Here is an 18,037-nt window from a genome sequence, read left to right as displayed (position 1 = left end):
AGGACAAGAAAAATAGAAGCAACAGATTTCAGAGAAACAAGAGGCAGCAAACAAATCCTCCTCGATCTCGTCCAGCAAAGAAATAATAAGAGATAGTTTGAGTTGAGTTGCAAGTGGAGGTCAAGACCAGATGTAAAACCGTGGCCAGAATTGGAATGACGCTGACGAGGGACGCGTCTATCCGACAAATTAGTGCAGGTCCCCATCTGCAGGGGAAACACGCTAGTTACGACCCCGCTGACTTGGCCCTGGATGGTCCTTCAGCTTTACACGTGGTTGGCTGCATCAAAGTCTCATTGGATCCAAGCCTCCCGTACCGTCAATGTAAAATCGAGCTCTGTAGCCCTGGTATCAGATCAGATCCCGTCAGCCAAAGGGCGGGAACTCTGAAAGATTAATAGGCACAAGCGGTCATGAGGGAAATGGTCCTGGAAATGTCAGCCATTCCATGATCACTAGCCCATGGCCAACCCCACGCACCTTGACGGATATTGGAAGTTTGTAACCTTGATAAACGAACAGCGCCGAGAAACTGTTTACCAACAAGGTTCTCATACACCCATATACATACTGTTCGTACCTAAAGCATCTACTAAGCCAGATCAGATCTTCTATCTGGAATCATTACTAATCTATCCTCGTTGAGTACTTGTTCGTACACGCATAACGCTGACATAAGTCTTGGGTATCACCAACAACAGGCACATCCTACCGCAACCACGAAAACTAAGATGTTATACTATCTGGACAGGTCCTCCGCTAAAGATTTGCTGACCCTCAAGTAAAATTTGGGTGCTTGAGACCGCGGGAAGACAATTTCCTCTGTGAGATAGTCTGGAAGCATTTCCATCAGCTCGCCGTCACGTCCAGCGTCGAGCTGCGGTTGGTATGTGAATTGCACATCCTCGATGTTGTCTGAAGTATCGTCGTTGTCTACCGTGAGTTTGAAATGAAGGGCTGGCTATTGTCAGTATACATAGGTATGGACCAAGACCATCAATCATCAAACTTACTACCATTACGCCCAGTTTGTATACAATCGAAGGTGTCTCCTATTTCTTCTTGCTTTACACCACGCATGATCAAGCCTGTCATATCTGCGTATAGGTTTTCCTTCGCTTGTGCAACGGCTTGCGCAGCGTGCGCAGCCTCCGCCTGTGCTGTGCGATTGGCTGGGCCCGAGGCTTTGATAGCGCTTCCCGGAACTCTGGGATTGGCATTTCCCGATCTCACGGCGGCCATTTTGGTTGAAAGAGTTTTAATTTCTGCCTCGGCTTCGGATAAAGAGTTGTTCAGGGTCTCAATGTTGCCTTCTAGATTCTCAGCCCTGACCTCGCTAGCTTCCAGTTGCTTTCGAAGCTCTTCACCCTCCTTCGCCAGAGCAGTCTGTGCAGCAAGTTCGGCCTTAAGCTCAGATATAAGCTGCGTAGCAGCTGTGGGAGTCAGTACAATGCACGACGCAGAGGAGTTCCTGGATGAGACTTACCGGCCGTTCGCTCTTCAGCTTGTTTCTTAAGACGATCGAAATTCCGCTCGGCTTCTCGAACACCAATCTCACGTAAATCCCGATGGCGCATCTCGAGAGCCTCGTACTTCTTGGTGAGTTCCCCAAGCCTTCTCCGCAACGCGACGTCACTGGTATCATAGCTAGACCATGTTTCTAAGGGCTCAGTCGTTCCTGCAACAGAGTCGCCATCTTCATCTTCTTCCAGTACGGCTTCAAGTTCCATGGCGTCTTCTACTTGCGTCTCCGGAATCTCCTCAATGGGTGTGGTTGGTAGTCGTGGGGGTCGACCACGGCGCTTAACAGCACTTTCAGGAGCAAGTATTGAGGTGTCGCCGTTCATTTTCTTTGGGCGTCCTCGCAACCCCTTTTTCGTCTCAGTCGCAGGAACACTTGCAGGAACCCCAATATCTTCAAATGTGACAGTATCATCCGTGGCAAGCTGTTTGGTCTTGCGGCCCCCTCTCGTGGTACCCCCACTGATTTTGCTCGTGGTAGCGGGTTGCGTAATTACTTCAGGTACAGGTGCGAGCTTATCGGCGCTGTTTCGACGCGTCGTTCGAGGTGCTGTTTTAGTGACCTTGCTGGCCGTTCCTGGTGGTCGACCGCGGGGCTTCTTCGTTGTGCTCATGGTGCGTACGGCTGCTTGAAGCTCAGATTGATCGAACATGTCTAGGTCGGGCTCTGAATCTGAAGCCACGAGTCCAGCAAGGCCCGCTACGGGCTTCGCGCGCGCGCGTGGCGGCATGGTTACTTGTGTCGGCGATGATGGATGAATGTGTCGCAAAAGCACGCGCAAGAGAAGCAAGGGCAAGATAAAAAATACCAGAGAAATAGGGACAACTAAACGGTTGGAATTAAAGAATGCGCGACTGCAATCGCACGGATACCAATGACAATTATTGTGAGTGATGGGTGGGGATAGTAATGCTGGAGGGGACAAACCCAGGTCAATGTTGGATGTTTGGATCTTGCTTGAGATCCTCATTGGGATACGACATCCATGTAAACAAATGGGCTCAAAGACATCCATGGATCTATGGCCCGTGCTTTCAAACTGGCGCTAGCCGCCACTTACCGCTAACAACGGGATGTCGGGCGGGCATGTGCCAGCGCATTAGGTTCCTGCCGAAACGCGCATATTGATTGATCTTCCATTTTATTCTTCAAACACCCAGTTTCAGCCTTCGACCTTTAAACTTGTCAACGCCTTTCCAGTTGACGCCGGCAAAAGCTTTTTTTTTTTTGTTGAACTGGAACCTCTACCACCAATTGCGACTTGATTATTGTGTGGCAGTCATCGCACTCTTGCTATCTGCTCTCCTTGTTATCTCATGCCATCCGAGTCAGCCCCTTGGCTGCGCTGGGTCCTCGGCATGGGGGAACGACGTAAGCTCGGCGATGTCGCCATGGACATATTGCTCTTTGCGGGCATGGTAAGTGCAATATTTCTAAATCCGCTGTTGAATGCGAGGGCATTGTGCTCACAGTAGCCTGTTAGATGACGGCTGGCCTATATGTGGCTCGAAATTTCCTCAACCCTATCTTGAGCAACATTGCCGACCCCGATAAAGAAAAGCACGAACAAGCAAGACGCCAAGCTAAAGCGCATCTTGAGCGGTTAAATCGACACAAGAAAGACGGGCTTGATTACGGAGATGACAGCGATTCGAGAACGGGGCCACGACCGGAGGATCTGGTCTTGAATGAATACGAAAACCTGGTTGCACTTGAAATGGTCCCTCCTGAGGATATATCTGTTGGGTTTGACGGTGAGTGAGCTTGCAGGTTGAGGCCTGATGCCTTTCCGTAATCCGCTAATAATTGCAGACATCGGCGGTCTGGATACGATTATCGAAGAACTGAAAGAGTCGATCATATACCCTTTAACGATGCCTCACCTTTACTCTCACGCCGCGCCTCTACTCTCTGCCCCCTCTGGTGTTCTTCTATACGGTCCTCCGGGCTGTGGAAAGACAATGCTCGCTAAGGCTGTTGCCCATGAGAGTGGTGCATCTTTTATCAACTTACATATCTCGACTTTAACAGAGAAATGGTATGGAGACTCGAACAAGATTGTCCGCGCTGTTTTCTCCTTAGCCCGAAAGATGCAGCCTGCTATCATTTTTATTGACGAAATCGACGCTGTCCTCGGTACTCGTAGAAGTGGCGAGCATGAGGCCAGCGGCATGGTCAAGGCCGAGTAATTCTACAACAATCATGTTTAAGTAATTGGCACTGACAAAATATAGGTTCATGACTCTATGGGATGGCTTGACATCCTCGAATTCTTCAGGGATGCCTGCTCGAATCATGGTTCTTGGTGCGACCAACCGTATCAATGATATTGACGAGGCCATACTTCGCCGTATGCCAAAGAAATTCCCTGTCACGCTACCAGGAACAGAGCAGCGACGTCGAATTTTACAGCTCATCTTGCAAGATACCAAGACGGATCCTGAGCACTTCAATCTTGATTACGTTGCAAGGATTACTGCTGGGCTCTCTGGTAGTGACATCAAGGAGGCCTGCCGAGATGCAGCAATGGTACCCGTACGAGAATACATGCGGCAGCATCGTGAGAGTGGGCACGCGATGTCGTCCGTGGATCCCAGGCAATTCCGTGGCATTAGATCAGATGACTTCCTCGGCCGCGAAGGAGGACAGATCAAATTGCAACCAAAGCGACGGTCCAGCGGTGTCGAGGAGTTGATTGCGGAGGAGCAGGACTAGCATGATGATTACCTAGCAAACGATCCGGGCCAGCAACGGCCGATAATGCTGAATAGAGACACTCAACCCTGGCCAGCACCTCACCAGTCATTGCCCAATCAGCAACATCACGATGTTTGCTTCAGGCTTACCATCGACTATACCGTACCAATCGCACTGTCCCTGTTTCCCCCACAAACTGAAAATATCCGCCAAGTGCTCAAGTCGGGCCCCGGTTCCGTTCTCCCGAGTTCCCGTACAGTGCATTTCACTAAGGTAACCAGGGACGCACAGCACGCAATGGGCCATGATAGTGTCTGATCACGTCATTTGGGATACCCCACTATGGGTTTCTGGGGATTCGATAGCAATATACCTTGTCCTGAGTACCGGCAGCCGGCATTCAGCAGGTATCTCAGCATCAATCGCTCCTCCGTTAATCGGTCGGATGACCCAGAAGAATAGCGGTGGGCGGGACCCAAACCGTCACAGTGGGATGCGAGCAGAACTATAGGGCCCTAGGGTCACTGAAAGATGGTGCGAAATCCTCTGTAATTGGCGCCGCAGACGCCCTTGTACAGAGCAAGGCACTCCCATTGCGTAGTTCATCCAGTCCAAACAATGAGTTTGAGTTTGTAGACCATCTTCACCAGACCGCCGACAGCGGGAATGACTCCCCGACTCCCGAGCGACCCTTCTCGTCCAAGCTCTGACTCGGCAAGCCTTCACCTCTTCCCTCTGGACACTCTCCGATTCCTCTCTTTCCTCCATCATTCTTCAATTGTATTTGAGTTTCGCTTTTGTCGCATAAGCTCCGTTGCGATTTCTCTCTAGCGCCCGCCCCTCCTCCGACCTAGGTACCTAGAACCATTCTCCCCGCCATTCATCACATTTTATGTACAACTCGACTTCGACACATACGCTGCGACTAAATTTATCGAGAATGTCTGCCCCTTCGCCCACTGACTCTGGCAAGTCAGCCAATCCTCTGAAGCGAATTGACAACGAGGGACATGATCTCCCTCCATCTCCCGCTCCGTCAAGCCCTCGCAATGGTCGCAAACGCTATGCCCTTGCCACAGAACTTGTATACACAGATAGCAAGGACCAATATGGCGCCTCCAGCGTTCCCATCTACCAGTCTGCCACTTTCAAGCAGACATCAGCCAGCGGTGGCCAGCAAGAATATGACTACACGCGCTCTGGAAACCCCACCAGAACGCACCTCGAGCGACACCTTGCAAAGATTATGAACGCTCAGCGAGCGCTGGCTATCAGCTCCGGAATGGGTGCTCTCGATGTCATTACTCGCCTACTCCGACCCGGCGATGAGGTTATCACTGGCGATGATCTCTATGGTGGCAGCCACCGTCTGCTGACTTACCTAGCTGCCAACCAAGGCATCATTGTTCACCATGTCGACACAACAACCGTTGATAGCGTGCGGGCACGCCTCTCGGAGAAGACCGCCATGGTTTTGTTAGAGACCCCCACCAATCCTCTGATTAAGGTGGTGGATATTCCATCTATCGCTCGCTTGGCACATGAAGTCAACCCCAAGGCGCTCGTTGTCGTTGATAATACCATGCTTTCTCCCATGCTGTTCAACCCTCTAGATGTGGGTTGCGACATTGTGTATGAGTCTGGAACCAAGTACCTGTCTGGTCACCACGACATCATGGCTGGTGTTATTGCCATGAACGACACTCACATCGGAGACAAGCTCTTCTTTGTCATTAACTCCACGGGCTGCGGTCTATCGCCAAATGACTCTTTCCTGCTCATGCGAGGTGTTAAGACCTTGGCGATTCGAATGGAGAAACAGCAAGCCAACGCTCAAGCCATTGCAGAGTTTCTCGAGTCCCGTGGCTTCCGTGTTCGATACCCTGGACTTAAATCCCACCCTCAATACGATCTGCATTGGTCTATGGCTCGCGGTGCTGGCGCGGTGCTCTCGTTCGAGACCGGTGATCCGGCCGTTTCTGAGCGTATTGTTGAGGCCGCCCGTCTCTGGGCCATCAGCGTCAGTTTTGGCTGTGTCAACAGTTTGATCAGCATGCCCTGCCAGATGAGCCATGCCAGCATCGACGCCAAGACTCGAGCGGAACGACAAATGCCTGAAGATATCATCAGACTGTGCGTTGGTATCGAAGACCCGAATGACCTGATTGAGGATCTTTCTCGCGCTGTAAGTAGCGGTCATTGCGATATTGGGCAAAGCTAACATCTATATAGCTGGTTCAGGCTGGGGCTGTCACTGTCACTTTGGATGGTTTCCACGCTGCTGGCGCAGCCAAGGAGCTTGGAGAAACCCCCCTCGTCATTCAATGAGCTACGAAAGCATCGCGGAAGAAGGTCCACGACAGAATAGGCCGGGCCAATGCAATTGAGTCTCAAGGAACATTTTGATTTTTGCAAGCGAAGTCATGGTCTGTTGATTAACATTTCTCTACCGGACTTGCCACGGTTCTCGGCCATTGACGGAGTGGTGGTAAGGAGAAGTTCACCGCCGTATACCGCCTCATCGGCATTCATATCAATAAAAAGTAAAGGAAAAGACAGGGCCTGTATTGTCATCTCGAGCTGGCGTTGGCAGGGATGAATAATGGAGTTAAGATTTATTTGCTTTGGGAACCTGCAATAGGTTTGAGACAGATCGAGAAATACGAAAGATTCAAGATACAAACATACCCGTCTGCTGTATCAGAATCTCGTTGATGCTTAAGCGTTCTCGACTTGTCTCGTTGATCCAGGACGCGAACATATGACCACATCTTTTGTCTTTCTTCCCACGCTTTGGATGAATGTCCTGGGTCGATATGATTGTACCATCTCTTTTAAGCGTGCTGGTAATCATTGTCAGTACAAGTCTTGGAGCGTGAAGAAAAGACCCGACCTTGTCGCTTCTCTCCCACTTATCTCGACTTTATGTTGCATCGAGTTCCTCCTATTGCTGTTGCTGTTGGTGAGTTTTGGGTTTGGCCAAGAGTGTTGCTACTTCAGGGGTCAAAGACACTGTCGTTCATTCCCGAGTATACACTTGGGCGTCTATTATACCGACAAGCGATATCCCTAAGGGCTGCTCAGGCTGAGCTTCGATCTCAGCTACTTACAGCACGTCCTTGCCACCAGCCTCTCAGTTCATCACCGTCATCATGATAGTCTCGGCAATGATCTCTCATCAAGCCGCCCGCATCTGGTTGGCGAAGCTACGCGAGATTTTCGACCTGAAGATCGCGCTCATGCTGCTTGGGGTATGACGGCGCATCCTCAGGAGAAGGATATTCCATCACATCTCATATTCGACGCCCAGCACGCACCTCGTCACGGGCCTGGTCACGTTGGTGTAACGAGATGTGCCCCGGGGAAATCAGACCAAAGCCGTATAGATATAGGGGTGGTACAGGCGGCGGCGGTCGCACGGAGTACTTGCCGGTCAGAGTCGGGAGTTGATAGCCCTTGGAGTGATTTCTGGGAGTTGATGAGAAAAGAGTGAAGAGTGAAGAGATATCAAAACATTTTTAATCACACCAACCGGGAGTTAAATGGCTGTTGCTGAACTGGCAATGCAACACCAAACATCATTTTCCGGCAGCACAATATACATATCCTTAAAACAAAAGCTGAGAACTCCCCATCATATTCTTAATCTCACGATAGCCTCATCGAAGCACTATGAGGTACGCCACATAATATAGTATTGCCCTGAGACTATCCCATGGGGCCAACTCTGGTGGAGCACAACACCAACATCGCCTCGATAGCCATACAGGTCAAGTTTCAGGTTTTCTTTATCGGTGATCTAGACTCACCCACGTGCCAGGGCAGGCTTGATCCTGCTCGTCGAACTCTCCCGCCCCTTGTCCAGTGTTACACGACTGTGGAGATGGATGTAATCAGATGAAGTAATAGTCCTTTTGATATCTAATCTCCGTAGCTCACTCTTGATTCGAGGTAAGTCCTGTTTACCTGCCTACTATGTCTCATTTCATCTGTCACTTGAAGGCTGGTCCCCGAGACATGCATTGAGATGTCGGGGTTTGTTCCTACGTGGCTCACCGGTGAAGGAATACGCGCATTTTGGCCATTAGCTGAGTAGGCACCAGGCGGAGTGTTACGCTCCAAAACATGCTCACGCCTCATATTGGACCTTGTGTACAATGATTCTTTATTCATATAAGAAACAACACAACTTAAAACACAGTCTGCCAAGCTAAATGTATACAAGTGCTCGCCTTAAAACTCCGCCAAATGCATACCACAGCTCAAGAAAAGTCAAAACGGTCGGGAAGGACAACAGGCGCCACCAAAGTCCATGTATACATGCCGTAGCAAACCCAAGCACTGACAATCTTGACCCAGCTCGCAGCGTAAGTACGGCCAACGGTCGCAAAGTCACCATCCTTGGTGGATTCGTCAAAGTTCATTGTGAGAAGAGTAGCCACCCAGGCAGTGGCCAAGAAGAAGATGATGTGGAACACCGAGTAACTGTACTGGGTCCTGCTTCGCTCGTCATCTCCTGCAGGGGCGTCCCCAGCTTCACTTTCGTCATCTGACAGCAGGGCGTCAGCTGGGAGGCTGCCTTCTTCGACAGCTCGGCGCAAAGCCTCGGCTCGCATTTCCCGCCGAGCGCTTGGCTGTTGGGTCACAAGTCCGTGCTCATCGTCGTCGGGCAACTGTATTCCATTCGAGTTGCCAAGTCCAAGACTCTGGGTTGCGGCTCGTGTGGTAGTATAAGCAATGGTGAGTAGAGTGACAATTGCACCAATAACAATAGAGGTTGCTCGTGTTCCCTGTCCCTGAATAAGAGGGTTGCACTCGTTGTTCGGCTCCATTGACACAGCTGACATAGTCAAGTATGTACAGTAGACGGCAACCATAGCAGCTTGAGCAAGTCCCGCCTTAGGATTGAACTCCTGAACAGTAGGGTTGACGGAAATGACCGATATTCCGAGCCATAGAATCAGGTTGATGGTGATTACGGCCTGGTTCATAGAGCATGAACCACGAGCAAAGAATATGTACTGCACAATAGTCATGGCAAGCGAACCGATATACATGCCCAAAGTAGAGCCAATCAGAACAAATCGCCAAACTCTTGAGTCAGTATCCTCGATCTGAGCCAAGCAATACTCGGCCCAGTTGTGAGCCAGGTCAACAAGCAAGATGAGCCCGAGTAAAAGGAACAGCATGGCTGCGGCAAAAGCAATGTAATTGCCCCAAAACAAGAAGAAACTGTCCGGAATCAAAAAGGAGAGGACAACAAAGGCGAGCCATGCAATGACCTTGGGGCCCCAGTAGCCGTTCTGAATAGCAGCACGGGGATTTTTTGAAGTTGCGACACCAAAGAGTAAGCCAGCAAGGATGAGATGGAAGAGACCAAGCGCAAAATTAATCCGATGAACCGCGAACCAGCCATGGCATTCACCAGTCGGACAATTAATCGTAACGTAGTCGAGGGTAAGCTTCTGGAGCTTCTTGATAGCCCAAGGCGTGAGCATTATCCATGCGATGATCGAATTAATGAGGAGCAGGAGCGCGTATGCGATACGGGTTGCGATACTATTGCCGCATTTGCCGCAGGCGCTGCAGACCATAGAACAGGTCGCAGCGCCGCAACAGCTGGCAGCAAATGAAGCAATCTGATGAGATTATTAGCGATCACAGGAGAGGAGGATTGGAAAAGATGGGCAACATACGGTACCAATGCTGGGCACCGCCAGAAGCGGCAAAGACAAGAGGGCACCCATTGCGACGGCGCGCGACGAGGTTGTTGGCGGCTAGTTGAAGTCGCGGTTGGTGGATTCTTGGTATACAAAGGTTTCGTGAGAGATAAATCAAAGCATAGAGACCAGAATCGGTGTTGTGAATCACCTTTTGGAACAGTGCCTGCTCTGTCTAGGGAGCCTGTAGACGATGATGGAGATGGCAGGGTGCATGAAGCTATGTACAATCAAGTGTGTCCACGTGAGATTACGTCGTCAGGCAAAGCCGAAGAACGGAGTGGGTACTCGAAGTATGTGGCTTGATAATCATAATCGAGAATGTGGCTGTGCTCTCCCCGGCATCCGGCCCTGGCAGTATCATGCATAATTACCTAGGTACTCACAAGGGCTAGGTAGTCTCGGGATCTTCTCCGCGTTCAGTTGTACATACAGTACATTGTTCGTCCCTGACTCCCTGTTATCATTGATCAATCAATCAACCTCCCTCCACTCCCGTCCCGACTACGTGAGCGAGCCACGAGATGCTCCATAGTATTCGTCTCCCCTAACTAATTCATTTGTTCCTGACCTTATCAATATCCGAAACATTCCTTCCTGCCTTATCCTTCCTTACCTACCTTACTCACTCACCTACATTAGCCACGTGTGCTACGTTTGGTCCTCTTCTTACATCAGGAGTTTCCTATCTCTCTCTTTCTGTCCTCCCATTATCATCCAGCATCCAGCAAATTGGGTCAGCATCATCCTCGCTGGCCAAATGTTAACTTTGAATTCATAGAAGCGCGTCCCCTCATCTTCAGACTATCTACCTTAGATCATCCTCAGTCACTCGACGACTATCATTTAATTGGCCTTGTTTATTTTGTTTTTGTCGTCAAGATGCATCAAGACCAGCAACAAAGCCTTTTTCAGGCCCGCATTATAGCCAGCGTTGCAGCTACCATCTTGTCCCTAGCTTGTGGTACCAATGTCGGTCTCCTTCTAGCAGCTGTACCATTCTTGAGTGAGGTATCTAACGGCAACTCATAGTATGTCTACTCAGCTTGGGCTCCGCAATTCGCGGAGCGACTCAAGTTGTCGTCTACAGAGAGTAACCTGATCGGCCTAGCTGGCAACCTGGGAATGTACACCTTGGGAATGCCCATCGGTATATTCGTTGACCATCGTGGTCCTCGGCCTGCTGTTCTTGGTGGAGCTATATTCATGCTCTTTGGCTACTTTCCGCTACATCAAGCCTACCATCGTGGATCAGGATCAGTCATGTTGATGTGTCTCTTCTCTTATATGACCGGCTTAGGTGGTTGTATGGCATTCGCTGCTGCTGTCAAGACGTCTGCTCTCAATTGGCCCAACCATCGGGGAACCGCCACAGCCTTTCCTCTGGCCGCCTTTGGTCTAAGTGCCTTCTTTTTCTCATTCATTGGCGCAGTATTCTTCCCCGGTGACCCCAGTGCTTTCCTTGAGCTTCTTGCTTGGGGCACGTTTGGCCTTACTTTTGGAAGCTTCTTCTTCCTCAAGGTTCATCACGAGCAAGCTGAGTACGAGGCTGTACCTGCTTCGGACGAAACCCCAAGTCTTCCATCTACCGACTCCCAACAACTCCGACCAGGCTCCTCCGACGAACCAAAGCCCTACCGCTCGTCCCGGGCGGAGGACGAACCCGGTATGTTGACTAATTCCAGTAGTAATAGCACCCACACCAGCACCAGCACAAACACCAACACAATTACGAGCTCTCACGCACCCGCTGTAGCAGCCTCATCAACCGCCCCCGCCGACGCCCCAGATCCGACGGGCTCTCCTGGAATATCATTTGCGCCTGAATTTGGCCTTGTGGTCGCCCCCGAGAACCCCGAAGACCTCGAGGTTGGCGAGACGTCCCCCCTGATATCTCGATCCGGACAGCCCCCTCTTAGAAATTGCGATATTAATAGCGGTGGATCTCATCATGTAGACATCCGGGGTCTTGCTCTCGTGCGCAGTGTCAGTTTTTGGCACCTTTTTGTCATCATGGCTATTTTGGCTGGTGTTGGTCTCATGACCATCAAGTATGATTAGCTCCCATCGCTTTTCAGATTGCTCAGCTGACCATGTCTCAAGCAACATCGGCAACGACGCCAAGGCTCTTTGGAAACACTATGACAAAAATGTCACTGACGAATTTCTCGTTCATCGGCAACAAATGCATGTATCGACTCTCTCTATTTGCAGTTTCTTGGGTAGACTATTGAGCGGTGAGTCGCATGTTAACCCTCAGCTTAGTTCCCCAGTTCTAACCATAAGCTTTAGGCGTGGGTTCGGACTTTTTGGTGAACAAGCTTCACGCCAGCAGGCTCTGGTGTCTTGTCGTCGCTTGCACAGTCTTCATCTTCGCTCAAGTGTGCGCATTGAACATTGAGAAACCGCAACTCCTTGGGCTGGTCTCGGGCCCATCAGGACTTGCCTATGGCTTCCTATTCGGTGTGTCTCCTTCTCTCGTCGCCGAAATGTTTGGTGTTCGGGGATTAAGCCAGAACTGGGGCTTCTTGACCATGGCTCCCGTTATTTCGTCCAACATTTTTAATATTTTTTATGGCAAAATCTATGATCAGCATAGTGTCGTTGGACCAGACGGTGAACGTTTCTGCTCAGTTGGACTCGAATGCTATCGCTCCGCTTACTGGGTCACCCTCATCTCCTGCTGCGCGGGAACGGGCATCACTCTTTGGGCGATCCGTCACCGACATAACAAATATCTAAGAGCAATGGACAAGGGTGACGAAGAGGATTAGGAGTGCTGGATTGTGGCATATGCTGAAGTTTATGTCTTTTGCCTCATCCCGGTGGCATTGCACTATATTGTACTTGGAGCTTCAACGGCGTTTATGACGGATTACTCCCCTGAACTTGGGATTACAGTTGGGACGGTATACGAGAAGATAGACTAGCGTTTCAATTTCACAATTAGGCCATAGCTTGAACATTATCATGGAGAAAGTCTCATTGGAAATTATATGCAAATCAAAGTTTGCTGTTTCATGATTGATGATGCCTCGTTCACATATCCAAGGTCTTATTTCACAATCATCAACACGAGGCTCGACATTAGAATTATTCCACCATCCTGCCATTTCTAAGAATGGCAGCGTTCAAACAATGACCAAAACCAAAGGTGACTAACATCCTGCAAATGAAACCAGGCTCTTCCAACTTTCCCTTTATTGTGCCATCTACCCATAAAACGCCGAAAAAATGCTCATATCGTGGCCTAGCGCCGAGAGGGCGTACAACGCTGTCTATCCGCAGATGCTCAGCAGGCGTTGATTCCAGAACCATGCAAAATAAATAGGTATTACCGGGCAAGCCCGCGCTGCAAACCAACCAGGAAGAATAGTAATTCGTGAGAACAGAAAACAAAGTAGGTAGTGTGTGGTTCGCCAAATGGTTGTTGCCTTGTGCAATGCTACGTGATGATACGCACAAAAGCGTCGCAACAGGAGACATTATGATTCACGGGATGATTATGGTCATCGAGTCCTTCATAAAGAAGCTTTAGACTTTTTGTGTTCCTCCGTTGGGCTGCTCTCAAAAATCGCACCGAGTCCGCTTAGGGAGAAGGGGTCCTTAGTAGAATGCAACACTACCAGCCAAGTAGCAATGATGTTCACCAAATAGTGAAGCATATAAGCGTGAGAGATCCCGTACATGGCAGCGTAGAGCGCAGTCGCGAAAAGAAGCAGGCTCGTTACATAACCAAAAAGTCTACCAACTTGGGGCACCATCTTGCCTGTTGTCAGATTCTCCACGAGAAGGATGAAAGGCATTATTGAAAGAACATTGTGGTGTGAAGAAAATGGCGTCAGCCAATGAACAGCCAAGTTGCGAATCCATACTGCCAGGATGGGGAGATTGATCGGGAGAATCCACAGCATTAGAAGCAGGACAGAGTGTGCATAGTGGTAGTAATTCGAGTTTGCATCTGAAGGGGCATTTTCGTTGATACGAAGAGCTCGTATCACTGTGAAAAGCTGCACCAGGCACGCCACAAGGTAGGCAAATTGGTAGGGAATGAATGTCCAGACGAGGAACAGAAGAATGGCTGTAGTGATCATACGCCTCTTGGGGGTTGACGGGACGAATGCAGGTGTTCTTGCTACTCCATCATCTTCAGCTCTGCTTGAAGGGGGGAGTAGGGTTAGAGTCCAATAAAGGAAGCCAAGGATGTGCGTGAAGGCTTTGGTCATGTAGTGAACCATGGCACAAACACCAATGCAAACGACACCAATCAGGGGAACAAGAAACCAGAAGAAGGGATCGTCTGTCCCAATAAGAATGTCGTGGCGATGAAAGTCAATGGATAAGGGCGCAGCAGGCGCTCGGTACCACCACCATCTGCCGAACCAGGTAGCTGGAACTCCTTCCATTGACATCGACAAGAGCGTCAGAGATATGAGCAGTAGCGGTATCGACTGACGGAGACACAAATCCAGACTCTGTGAGAATGAGATGAAAACCCCTGAGCTGTCGTAAACGCGGAACTGCTTGCGCAAAACGAGAGCAACCGTTAACATAGGGAAAGCGGCAAAGACGGTCCGGTACCTCATGTAGAGCTTGCCGAGGCTACCCCAGAGATCAGGCTTGATTTGAAGGTGAATATTTGAGCCGCATGAAGGATCTGTCCAAACTTGAAACGTAACCCCCTTTTCAGCCCCAGATCCCAGCGAGGGGGGAAGATAGGGAGCCACACCATGCAAACTGACATCGACAGACTGAGCGTTGACAAAATACTTGGACTCGTATGGCTGGTCAAGATATTGTCGGACCAAGGGGCTGAAGAGGGCTTTTTCAGCTTGGCAATGGGGACTTGTGATTTCCAGCTTGTAGGCAAGAAGAGCTGACTGCAACGAGGCGATATTGACCTCTGTAGTCAGAGGCCGGTTTGCAGGCAGGTCCAAGCTGGTTCCAGATAAAAGTAGTTTCGCTAGACTGGCGTCTTCTTTCTTCGAAAACGCAGACTGATCGCTGAACTCTGCAATCAGGAAACTGCGAGTGCTTGAAACAGACTTCTCTATAATAGCCACAAATTGGTGATCGGGTAGCTGGTCGAGATCATATTGAAGGTACGAGAAAGGGACAATTTCTCGCTCTCGGTCGAGGTAGAACGGATATCTAGACGAGGCTGTGGATGCAGGCAGCAGAATCCGGTCTGATGCAGCGTTCTTACAAGCAAGCCTGGTCGAGCCGCTATCATCGGTCGAGAGATCAATTTGGAATGGATATAGCGATGTGGCTTGCCCAGATTGGAAGGGGAACACGCTGCAGAACAAGACTTCCAACTTGCCATTTTCACCAGCTTCGTCTAAAGCAGCATCCGTAAGAACAGTGAATCGTTTGACCTCGGGGGATCCCTGCGGTGGGATGGGAAGCAGATGAGCTCGAGGCTTCGGCTGCTGGCCGATTTGGCTAAGGACGAGCCGCTGTCCTGCTGGAAGAATCGAGTTTGAGTCGTCGCTCAATGTCAGAAGAGTGGTGGCTTCTTTGAGTGGCAAGTCCTTTTCCATAGTTGGTTCCATTCCCGTCAAGAATCGCTTCTTGAAAGTCTTCACTCGATCGGCCCGCGGCTTGGTTTGCGATCCTCGATGAACATCGACGATATCATAGAGAGTCTTGGTGATGACTTTCCGAAACTGGTCACACCAAAGAATAGCCTGGTGGTCCATACTTGTCCAGACAGTCGGTATACCGGTTGTAAAGACAGTGAAACCATGTGTCGGAGGGACCAGAGACTCGAGACTTGCATAATCTGACGGAACCACCGTGTCTAACCCACCACCAGCGATCGAAACCAGGGTAACATGCCACAGAGGGTTGTTGTTTGCCCATTTTTGCGAATAAGCCTGACGCCAATAATCGTTGATCTCATCGTAAATTTGAACTATTTGCCCGTCGAAAGTGACAGGGGGGCGAGCATGCGGCGCCGACATTGTGATAATCGTGTTGATCGAATTCGTTTGGTAATTAGACTGAACAAGCATAGCTCTCGCGACCACTCCGCCCATAGAGTGCCCCAAAACGATAACTGATGTCGGATCAGGGAGGTGGCCCTCTCGAGTTGCGCGTTGGGGGTCAGAGTAAAGCGACAGTATGTAGCGAACAGCTTCATTGAGGTATTCGGCTTGGTCGAGTAGCGTCTGGCCATGAAATGCTGTGATATCCTCGTTGAAATCCACGGTAAAGAAATCTAAACTCCGGATGCCGGCATCGAGAGCGCCATGATCGTGCTGAAGGTTATTGTGAAAGTAATTTGCAGCTTCGGCAGCGATTGGACGGACCTGCTTATAGCTGCCTGCGTTTCCGGGGATGAACAATACAGGGATGCCTAGAAGCTATCAACGTGCGAGGTTAGTTACCATACGAACGAGATGGTGGGCGAAAAACGCTTCGACTTACCTTGTCCGGTGGCTCTATGCCTTGTTCTCGATACAGATACAACGAATACTTGGTTGCAAAGCGTGTATGTTCTGTATCAAACTCTGTGAAGCGCACATATGATGGGCGCATGTATGACATCCGGCAACCCTTTGGATCGAGTTGGCTGGTCACAAGAGACCTTAGGATACTGATAAGAATGGCGATACCCAATGCAGAAGTGAGCAAGACAACGATGGAGAACCGCGGACGAGGTATGCGTCGATTTGGCGACGGAGACTGCGTCGGTGTCCTAGCGAGAGCCATGTCGGGGGTGGATGGTGCTGCAAGAGAGGTGGGCTTTAAGGTGGTGGTTTGGCGAGGCTCTTCGCGAAGCTGGCCGTTTCTGCCATTGCGATCGTTGGAGGGGTTCCAATTGAGACCGCTCGGTCTTCGAGCCCGTGCCGGTGATGTGCGCGTTTTTGAAAAAGGATCCGGGTCGGGAATATCGGAGTCGAGGGAGGATTCGTCACCGTCGTCGGCCGACTCGGAGGAGCGCCTCTTCATGGAGAAGGCGCGTAAAGACTCGCCGCGAGCCTTAATCGAGGGGAGGCAGAAATGAATATAGAGGGAGAGATGTTTACTGCCCAAGTGTCGAGGAGGGCCGCGGCGATCTTTAGGTTAATTGGGGACGACTTCGGTAAAACGAGGCCAGGCCAAGGCTGAGGTCAAGGTTGAGGTCGAGGTCGAGGTTGGAGGTGGAAGCTAAGACTAAAGATTAAGGACGGGACGAGCCAACGACGCTTACAATATTCGCTTGGCTAGGACGGACAGGTTCGGTAGGTAGAGCACCACGAGAGAAACTCAGCAGGGGTCTTATTTTAGTGAGGGTCGGTGAAGGCGCGATTGGAGATTTCGTAACAGCAGAAGACCCGTTTGCGACAAGATGCAACCGGGGGTTGTGGTGGTTTGACCACTTTCTAGACTCTCCAACATGGATCCAGTGCGAGTTAGCGACCGAACGAATATTCGTCCAAGCTTTTGCAACGACGGAATATGTATAATTAAATAAAAACCGCGAGAACGACAGTGGCTGCAGCTAATTTTTGAGTTATGAGCGAACGAACAAATTGGGCGAAAGCAAGATGAATCCTCACAATAAGTTAAAAAGATAAGTAGGTAGGTAAGCGAGTATGTACAGAGTACTAAGTAACTACCTTACCTATGCCACATGCCGATTCCCCAGTCCCTTCAGGTTCTGAACCCAATGAATGTGGGTGGGAAATTGGATGGATTGGATGTGTCGATGGCTTCTCCCACTCATTAGCCGAGTCGGAGCCACTAGAACGTTGTGTGTCCCCTTTTTCTTTCCTTCCATGGGGGGCTGGCTTTTACTTGTAAGCGCCACACATTTGGAGAACTGTGCCATTAGTGGGAGAAACCCCAACAAGAAGCCTATGGATGGAAATTGACAGGGAATTGGTCATCAATCACCTCGTCGTCGTCCTGTCACTCACTGCCTCGTGGCAGGGATTTTCTGTAGGTATTTAATTACAGGCTCGTCAAACATTTTCTGAAGGATCATTTGTGAAGCCAAGCTAGTGTATCTGCGGATACGGCTGCCTCGCGATTAAAATTATCATGTTCACAGCCGGTTACTACCAAGTCTGCTGGGCAAAAACCATTATATCTCGACCAGCCTTCCGAT

The 18,037-nt window shown here is 50.1% G+C and overlaps 6 protein-coding genes across 6 annotated transcripts; 3 read left to right on the top strand and 3 right to left on the bottom strand.

Moving 5' to 3' along the window:
- Positions 1-739: 739 nt before the first annotated feature.
- Positions 740-2,252, bottom strand: J7337_010677 (uncharacterized protein; the record flags this gene model as incomplete). The annotated part of the gene is made up of 3 exons (XM_044828252.1): positions 740-957; positions 1,014-1,433; positions 1,487-2,252. The coding sequence occupies 3 exons, from the start codon at positions 2,250-2,252 to the stop codon at positions 740-742; spliced, it is 1,404 nt and encodes a 467-aa protein (XP_044676806.1).
- A 586-nt stretch (positions 2,253-2,838) lies between these two features.
- Positions 2,839-4,237, top strand: J7337_010676 (uncharacterized protein; the record flags this gene model as incomplete). Its single annotated transcript, XM_044828251.1, has 4 exons — positions 2,839-2,940; positions 3,006-3,276; positions 3,335-3,707; positions 3,757-4,237. The coding sequence occupies 4 exons, from the start codon at positions 2,839-2,841 to the stop codon at positions 4,235-4,237; spliced, it is 1,227 nt and encodes a 408-aa protein (XP_044676805.1).
- Positions 4,238-5,159: 922 nt separating this feature from the next.
- On the top strand, positions 5,160-6,547 carry MET2 (homoserine O- acetyltransferase; the record flags this gene model as incomplete). Its single annotated transcript, XM_044828250.1, has 2 exons — positions 5,160-6,404; positions 6,452-6,547. 2 exons carry the CDS (start codon positions 5,160-5,162, stop codon positions 6,545-6,547), a joined length of 1,341 nt encoding a protein of 446 aa, XP_044676804.1.
- A 1,934-nt stretch (positions 6,548-8,481) lies between these two features.
- J7337_010674 (uncharacterized protein) lies at positions 8,482-9,966 on the bottom strand (the record flags this gene model as incomplete). The annotated part of the gene is made up of 2 exons (XM_044828249.1): positions 8,482-9,858; positions 9,916-9,966. The coding sequence occupies 2 exons, from the start codon at positions 9,964-9,966 to the stop codon at positions 8,482-8,484; spliced, it is 1,428 nt and encodes a 475-aa protein (XP_044676803.1).
- Positions 9,967-10,821: 855 nt separating this feature from the next.
- On the top strand, positions 10,822-12,713 carry J7337_010673 (uncharacterized protein; the record flags this gene model as incomplete). The annotated part of the gene is made up of 5 exons (XM_044828248.1): positions 10,822-10,950; positions 10,972-11,605; positions 11,696-11,990; positions 12,043-12,176; positions 12,232-12,713. The coding sequence occupies 5 exons, from the start codon at positions 10,822-10,824 to the stop codon at positions 12,711-12,713; spliced, it is 1,674 nt and encodes a 557-aa protein (XP_044676802.1).
- Positions 12,714-13,460: 747 nt separating this feature from the next.
- BST1 (GPI inositol deacylase) lies at positions 13,461-16,896 on the bottom strand (the record flags this gene model as incomplete). Its single annotated transcript, XM_044828247.1, has 2 exons — positions 13,461-16,307; positions 16,372-16,896. The coding sequence occupies 2 exons, from the start codon at positions 16,894-16,896 to the stop codon at positions 13,461-13,463; spliced, it is 3,372 nt and encodes a 1,123-aa protein (XP_044676801.1).
- Between the last annotated feature and the right edge of the window lie 1,141 nt (positions 16,897-18,037).

Source organism: Fusarium musae, chromosome 8 (genome assembly GCF_019915245.1).
Source record: "Fusarium musae strain F31 chromosome 8, whole genome shotgun sequence".
In the NCBI taxonomy this organism is placed as follows: Eukaryota; Fungi; Ascomycota; class Sordariomycetes; order Hypocreales; family Nectriaceae; genus Fusarium; species Fusarium musae.
Note: the sequence above shows the minus strand (reverse complement) of the source record. Positions and strands in the feature narration are given on the sequence as shown.